This window comes from Boleophthalmus pectinirostris, unplaced genomic scaffold, assembly GCF_026225935.1.
Source record: "Boleophthalmus pectinirostris isolate CB_2022bp ecotype Guang Dong unplaced genomic scaffold, ASM2622593v1 HiC_scaffold_8, whole genome shotgun sequence".
In the NCBI taxonomy this organism is placed as follows: domain Eukaryota; kingdom Metazoa; phylum Chordata; class Actinopteri; order Gobiiformes; family Gobiidae; genus Boleophthalmus; species Boleophthalmus pectinirostris.
In genome coordinates, this window is record NW_026571515.1 from 1423995 (window position 1) to 1432901 (window position 8907).

Genomic DNA, 8907 nt, shown 5'->3' on the forward strand with positions numbered 1-8907 from the left:
GTCTCCACCACACCTCTACTCAACAGCATTTATGGCATCAGATTTAGAGTTTTAAACGCTGCTTAACTTTTTATTCTGAAAAAAAAATTAAATGTCTGAATGGTTTTTATTCTGAATTTTAAAGTTTTTTTTCAGTGTGTTTAAATTCTAGATATAAATCCACATTCAGAGCCTCAAATTCAACAGTCTAAACTCAGAAAATTGTGTAAAATGTGAACATTTTCACAGCAAAGCTCCAAAAGGCCAAAGACAAAAATTGATCGATCGATTGTGACTGAGGACGACAGAGACTGTTTCTTATTGGCTGCTCTTGTCTGTGGGCGGAGCTTATAGTTACTAAACAGGTTTGAAACCAGGACTAAATAAAACTAGGACTAAATTTAAAAAAAACAGGACTAAACTAAGATTAAACCAGGACTACATCAGGACTAAACCAGGACTAAACCAGGGCTTATAGTTAAATCATAAAAGAGTAAATAAATAATAAAAGTGTGTGGTTTTGTGAGGTTAATGACCAATCAGACTTTTCCTTTCCCGGTTGTTCCTGAGTTGGATCGACGGCTTTTTGGATCTTTGCCGTGAACATTTTCAGGCTCTGAATTTCCACTGATGAATTTGAGGCTTTGAAAATATTCGTGCTAAATATTTAGAAAGTGAAAAATAGTATTTCAACACATTAAAAAATGTAAGCTTATCATTTCAGCAAATAAAATTCAAAATAAAAATAATTAAAACATGTTTGGAGTTCTAAAAATCCCAGTGATAAATTCAGCAGGATTTAAAATTTAAAATCTGATGGAATAAATTATTTTTTACACAGTTCATCCTCGTAAAACGACAGCAGCAGCAGCAGCACGAGACCAGAGCTCCAGGTCAAAGGCAGAAGGACCAGACTGATCCTCGGACTGAAGCAGCAACTCAGCGGGGGTCAGGGGGTCAGTCAGGGTCAGGTCAGGGGTCAGGGTCAGGGGGGGGTCAGGGGGTCAGAGGGGGTCAGGAAGGGTCAGGGGGTCAGGGGGTCAGGGGGTCAGAGGGTCAGGGGCCGTGTTCAGTCCCTGAGTTAAATTTGTGCATCTGTGACGAACATTCTCCTGGAGTTTCTGAGTCTCACACGACCAAACATCACTCAGACCCCGCCCCCTGGCTCAGCGCGGCGTCCCGGGGCTCCTGAGGCTCCTGAGGCTCCTGAGGCTCCTGAGGCTCCCCGAGGTCCCCGAGGTCCAGGGGCCCCGTGTCGGAGCGCAGCAGCTCAAACATGTCGTCCAGGACCTGCCACAGACAGTTGTCCAGGGGGAAGTCGTTGTCCACCAGATTCACCAGGAAGTAGTTATCGTGGATGTACTTGATGATGATACGAGACGGAGACTCGTCCTCGTACAGTTTGGCCCACTGCTCGATCCACAGAGCGAACGCCTCGTCCTGGAAACAAAACACACAAACACAAACACACAAACACAAAAACACAGTCAGAGGTGAGAACGATAATCTGACTGTTTTAATTTCAGACTAAAGGCACATTTACTGTCCAAAATGTTCTGTTCAGTTTCCTTGGATAAACGCTGCTCTGTTTTATGAGACAAACTGTGAGCTCCAGAATATTCCAATATACAATCATCCCGAATCTCAGACTTCTGGTCATCGTACAATTCATACTGGGAAGGATTCTTCAGAAAAAGTGCTCATCAAACCTGCATGTTTGTTTTCCCAGTGGGACGTGTCTATTGACAAAGTGGATCTTTTCAAGTCTTTTGAACCATGTCACTTTTGTTTCTGGTTCTGATATTGTCATATTTTGGTTTTGGGATTCGGACGTCGTTAATTGTTGTGGTTGTTGGATCCAAACAGCGGAAAACGACTCAAGGAATGGACTTCGGAAGTTTGTGAACTTCATAAATGCAAAAGTGAATCAGATGTGTGTGACTCAAACCTCTGTTCAAACTGTTTCTCTTCCCAACGGAATTGAAAAATAGTGAAAGGTGAAGGTGATGGGCAGGATTGATCCACAGGAAGAACCAAAAAGGAAACATTCAAAATTCTTAACGATCAATTATTGATTAGACGACTAATCATGCCCAAAAATGAAAGCAAAGCACAGAAACAGAAACAAACAGAAACAGAGTGAAGCTGCGTCTGATCTGCTGCTGCGTCTCGTCCTGCAGCCGAACTGAAACACGCCACAAAAACACAGACCAACGATCTCACTAGAAATGTTCAAATGTTAAGACATGTTTTGTATCATTTCTAATCTTTTTGTCATTATTTTATTGACTGTTTGTTCCAGAATTTCTGGTTCAGTTGAATGTTGAAAAGAAAAAGAAACGTTCTACATTTAGAGTCCAAATTAGGGACGGGCATTCGATGAAATTTTCTTAATCGATCGTCGGAAGAATTAACGATCGATTATCGATTAATCATTAACGTTTTTATATTAAAATTTATTTATTTATTTATTTGAGACAGGGGCACTGCACTACTAATCTGCATCAATAAATTCAACTTTACGACATATAAACATAACGACTCTAGATCCACATCAGCTGTTTGACATTATAATGTGTTTAATTCAGTTTTGTTCAAATCTCACAGAAACAAAACTTAAAACCACATCACTAATTTACATAAACTAAGTGAAGATAAAACTCCAGCTCTTGTGTCGCTGATGTGGTTCAACTTGTGTTGGATTAAAAGACATGACTCAGGTGAATACAGGTCAGTGTGACCAGATTTGTGTTTGTCAAAACCAGGACAGCGTACGGGGGGAGGGGGGCGGGGCCTCGTCATCCACATTGAGCGACTCTCACCTGGAAAAACTTTTTCCCACTGGACACAGAAACATATGTGCTGCTTTATCCACTGTGCACATGGACTCACACTTGTCCCAACGCAACGGAAAGTGTGGAATTTCTTCTACAAATCCTGGTTAAATCCACATTTGTGCTTCGGTTCGTTACAGACTGACCCACTGTTTGTGTCTCGCTCCTTCTGATGCAGAGACACATGTACACACCTGTTTGGTCACGACACACAAACATACATTCAGTTTGTCCATTAAAATGAACGTAATCGATGAAATTTTTAATGATCAATTATCGATTAATCGACTAATCATGCCCATCCCTAGAACAAATAGTCGATTTCTGAATCCTTTTATTGCTCCTTTAAAACTTAATACTAATTGATCAGAGACACGATCAGTCAGTCAACAATAAAATCTCCTCATAAATGTTCAATAATGCAAAACCCCACCTTTATTTTGTGATTTATGAATAATGTCTATGGACTTGGGTCTTGAAGGTTTGTGACTTTTAAACTATGAATCCTCAGAAAAAAAGTTTGGGAAACACGGTCAGAGCTACAGGCAAAGAAAAACTCTTGAATTTGTGTTAAAACCAGTGTTTTAAAAAAAAAAAAACATAACGGTGTCAGTCAAACTTTGTGTTCTGCTCAGACTTTCTTCTGTGCTTCTGCTTCTCTTGTTTCTTGTGCTGCTGTGGCTCGTGATCCTCAGTGACGTGTTCGGAGGATTCTGACCCGGGGCTGTGTCGTGTTCTCAGTTATTGATTTTTAACGTATTATTTCCAAATTTATAAATTCTATACTTTTAAGAGTTTTTAAGACACCGCGGGAGGAATCCTGCATCCACAGAAACACACAGGAGACACGTAAAAACCGATCAGAGGAAACTCGAGCAACAGATGTTTATCCAAAACCTCCGCCGCTGAGATTTAACTTTAACTGTTTCTAGAAAATTAAAATGACCAAAGTAAAAGCAGGAAAATGGACGATCCTTTCACCAGTAAAGTTCAGTTATTCTCATTTACTGTTTGTTCTGAGCTAAAAGCCTGTAAACGGAACAGTTAAAACACACAGACACAGAATAAAAAAAAAGTTTATAATGATAATAAAAAATATTTAAACTAAACGTAAGTGACAGAAAACCATTGTTACTGTTGATTTTCGTCCTCATTATTTATAAATTATTTGATTAAATCTGTTTTGAGGCTGTTAAGTGCAATAAACGTCAGTGTCGACTCGAGGGCCACTTCAGCTGCTGCTCTGTGGTTTTATTTTGGTGAAACTTGTTGCTATAAAAATCTGATTTCTTAACATTAAAATTCCAAACCAACTCGATAAACAAAAGATTCACACAGAGTCTGTTGATATAAAATGTAAAATATATGGAAAAGTGAAACCTGAAAACTGAAAATGCCGTGATTGTGATGGTAGAACGTTCACGAGTCCAGTTCGAGTGTGGAGAACATTCTGACGGAACACGCTCCATAAACTCGGAGCAGCGGAGCCGATTCTAGGATTTTTATGAGTCACAAATCCTTGGTCAAACAGGCCCGGAGCGAGAGACGAGTCTGGGGCCCGGAGCGAGAGACGAGTCTGGGGCCCGGAGCGAGAGACGAGTCTGGAGTGGGAGAGGATTCCGAAGTGGGAGACGGGGCCCGGAGCGAGAGTGGGAGACAAACTCAAAGTGGGGGACGGGGCTTGGAGCAGGAGTCGGGGATGGGGCGAGAACCGGAAACAAATCTGGAGGGGGGGACGGGGCCCGAAGCGAGAGACGAGTCTGGGGCCCGGAGCGAGAGACGAGTCCGGAGTGGGAGAGGATTCCAAAGTGGGAGACGGGGCCCGGAGCGAGAGACGAGTCTGGAGCCCGGAGCGAGAGACGAGTCCGGGGCCCGGAGCGAGAGACGAGTCCGGGCCCGGAGCGAGAGAGACGGGGCCCGGAGCGAGAGACGAGACGGGCCCGGAGCGAGAGACGAGTCTGGGAGCGGAGCGAGCGAGAGACGAGTCCGGGGCACGAGACGGAGCCCGGAGCGAGAGACGAGTCCGGGGCACGAGACGGAGCCCGGAGCGAGAGACGAGTCCGGGGCCCGGAGCGAGAGACGAGTCCGGGGCCCGGAGCGAGAGACGAGTCCGGGGCCCGGAGCGAGAGACGAGTCTGGAGTGGGAGAGGATTCCGAAGTGGGAGACGGGGCCCGGAGCGAGAGACGAGTCGGGGCAGGAGACGGAGCCCGGAGCGGGAGACAGGACATGGAGCGGGAGATGGGGCCCCAAACGGGAGACGGGGCCCGGAGCGAGAGGAGGTGAGGGTCTTACCTTCCAGGACATGAAGCTGACCGGGTCGACCACAGTGGGCTGGACGATCTCACGTCCGGGGAAAATGCCCCACGTGACGGCGTTGGGCTGCATGTCCGGAGCGTTGGTCAGATTCCGGCCCTGAACACAACACACACACACACACAACTGAACACAACTGAACACAACACACACACACAACTGAACACACACACACACACACACACACAACTGAACACAACACACACACACAACTGAACACAACACAACACAACTGAACACACACACACTGACACACTGAACACAACACACACACACACAACTGAACACACACACACACACACAACTGAACACAACACACACACAACTGACACACACACACTGAACACAACACACACACAACTGAACAACTGAACACACACACACACAGAACTGAACACACACACACAACACACAACACACACAACACAACTGAACACAAACTGAACACACACACACACACAACTGACACACAACTGAACACAACACACACACACACACAACTGAACACAACTGAACACACACAACACAACACAACACAACTGAACACAAACACACACACACAACTGAACACAACTGAACACAACACACACACACACAACTGAACACACACACACACACACTGAACACAAACACACACACACACAACTGAACACAACTGACACACACACACACACACAACTGAACACAACACACACACACACAACTGAACACAACTGAACACAACACACACACAGAACTGAACACAACACACACACACACACACACAACACACACACAACTGAACACAACTGAACACAACACACACACACACACACACAACTGAACACAACACACACACAACTGAACACAACTGAACACAACACACACACACAACTGAACACACACACACACACACAACTGAACACAACACACACACAGAACTGAACACAACACACACACACAGAACTGAACACACAGGGGCAGGACTCACGTGGACGTTGACGATGTGGTAGTTGACTCGGGGCTCGTACTTCTTCAGGACTTTGAGCAGAGCGTTGACGTTCTCGCTGGACGTGAAGAACTCCAGATACGCCTGAGCAGAAGAAGAACGAAAAACGAAAACTTACCAAAAGAGTCCGACGTGCGGGGCAGAGGTCAGAGGTCAGAGGTCAGGAGAGGTCGTCTGTCTCGTCACATTATCAGAGTCTCTTGATTTTACTACAAAGTTTAAAGTTTTACCTTTTCCCCCTCAAAGCAAATATTCTACAGTATTTATTTCCAAACAAAAACTAAGTCATTCAAAGTGTCAAAACGGATTCAGAAAAAAAAAAACATCCAAATAATTTCTCATTCACTGCAAATTTCTCTGATTTGGCCAAGATTTTGAAACTCATATCAGGTTATTCATCTTGTTTTCAGATTTATTATCGATTTACTCGTTCTGATTTGGATTCATTCTAGTCTAGAAGTCCAAACCAGGACTAAAACAGGATTAAATCAGATCTACGCCAGGATTAACCAGGTCTAAACCAGGTCTAAACCAGGTCTAAACCAGGTCTAAACCAGGACTAAACCAGGTCTAAACCAGGTCTAAACCAGGACTAAAACAGGACTAAATCAGATCTATGCCAGGACCAAACCAGGATCAAACCAGGACCTAAACAGGATTAAACCAGTTCTAAATCAAGACTAAACCAGGACTAAACCAGGACTAAACCAGGACTAAACCAGGACTAAACCAGGATTAAACCAGGACTAAACCAGGATTAAACCAGGATTAAACCAGGATTAAAGGAAGACTAAACCAGGACTAAACCAGGACTAAAACAGGACTAAACCAGGATTAAACCAGGATTAAAGGAAGACTAAACCAGGACTAAACCAGGACTAAACCAGGACTAAACCAGGATAAACCAGGACTAAACCAGGACTAAACCAGGATTAAACCAGGATTAAAGGAAGACTAAACCAGGACTAAAACAGGACTAAACAGGACTAAACCAGGACTAAACCAGGACTCTCTTGATTTTACTACAAAGTTTAAAGTTTGACCTTTTCCCCTCAAAGTAAATATTCTACAGTATTTATTTCCAAACAAAAACTTTGAGTCAATCAAAGCGTCACGAGCAGAAAAAACGGATTCAGAAGATTTTTAAAACTTCAGGTTATTCGTCTTGTTTTCAGATTTATTATCAACTTACTCGTTCTGATTTGGATTCATTTGAGTCTAGAGGTCGTTTATTTTAAGAAAACTTGTCAAGTAAAATGATCTTGCTGCTTGGACACATCTTTTCATTTCTACTTTTAAGTCATTTTCTGATAGATTGAAGTGTTTATATTTTACATTTTGGCCGAGTTTTTCTGCAGTGTTTTGGAGGCGTCTGGACTTTAAACAGAAGAAGCTCCTTTTAATTCTTAGATCCTGCCTATTTATGCTTTTTTGATCAAATTAAATATGAGTGTAAAGGTTTCTCCATCTCAAGGCTGAATTATATTTCTGTGTCGACTCAACGCTCTCTGTCCCCGTCGTTTTTGATTCACGGATCTGCGTCGAGGTTTATGCGTCGCCAAGTAATTCACCGCCACAACGTGAGGAGGCCACGACCTGAAACTTGCGTCTGAGTTTACAAAATGAAGCGGGAAAGCGGAGAACCGGAAACGTCTGTAGAGCGGATGTAGAGACGACCGATCACGGCTCTTACTGTCTGCGCCGTTTCAACATATAGTTAGAAAATTTCAGAGGTGCACTTGCAGACGCTCTGCGGAGGGATCACGGTGACGCAGATGATTTGACATACGACCATAAATTGGGCTTTAGTGAGGTTCCACTGCAAAAAAGCTTGGCCAAAATTTAAGATATAAACACTTAAATGACTTTAAAGTGTTGAAATGATGTGTCCAAGCACCAAGATCATTTCACTGGACAAGTTCTCTTCAAATAAACGACCTCTAGACGAGAATTAATCCAAATCAGAACTAGTAAATCGATAATAAATCTGAAAACAAGAGGAATAACCTGATAAGTTTTAAAATCTTGGCCCGATTAGAGAAATCTGGAGCGTCTAAACCAGGACTAATCCAAAACTTTACTAGGACTTAACCAAGACTAAACGAGTTCTCAGAAACACGACTAAACCAGGTCCGCTGCAAAAAAACTTGGCCAAAATGTAAAATATAAACACTTAAATCTATCAGAAAATGACTTGTCCAAGCAGCGAGATCATTTTACTGACAAGTTCGCTTAAAATAAACAAACTCTAGACTAGAATTAATCCAACTCAGAACTAGTAAGTGGATAAAAAATCTGAAAACAAGACGAATAACCTGAGATAAGTTTTAAAATCTCGGTCAGATCAGAGAAGTTTGCAGTGTCAGGATTTACACGTCCTCGTCCTGTTTCTTAAAGGTTGTATGGAGGATTTTTTTTTGTTTCAAATTGTCAGTGATAGATTATAGAGATGCAGTCGCCTTGTAATTATGATGACCAAAAAAAAGAGAATAAAAATTCATCAACTCTGGACGTGGTGGGGCTAAACATTTGCCAATAGATAACGACACTTCCTCGTTATCTGTGAGCTGACAGGCTGTCAATCAAACTCCCTACGTTTCTAGTGTAACTGACTTGCCTGCGCCGCCGGTACGTGGTTTACATACGCCTGTCACACAGTCCACAGACGCAAGACGCACAGACGCTGTTTACTCCACCAACGCAACAGTTCTTAGCGGCTTTTTTTGACCTATATCTTCCTCGCAGTTTGCACAAAGTTTGTTGCGATGGCGACAAGAATCCAGGAGCAGTTC

General features: G+C 43.0%; 1 protein-coding gene across 1 annotated transcript in view; it reads right to left on the bottom strand.

The window, feature by feature from the left end:
- Positions 1–985: 985 nt before the first annotated feature.
- mthfr (methylenetetrahydrofolate reductase (NAD(P)H)) overlaps positions 986–8907 on the bottom strand; it is a 25127-nt gene continuing 17205 nt past the window's right edge. Inside the window, exons 10-12 of the mRNA XM_020930804.2 lie at positions 6098–6199; positions 5107–5226; positions 986–1419 (exon numbers count right to left, since the gene is read on the bottom strand). Coding sequence (XP_020786463.2) covers positions 1123–1419; positions 5107–5226; positions 6098–6199 — 519 coding nt within the window. The 3' untranslated portion in view covers positions 986–1122. The remainder of the gene's footprint in view (positions 1420–5106; positions 5227–6097; positions 6200–8907) is intronic.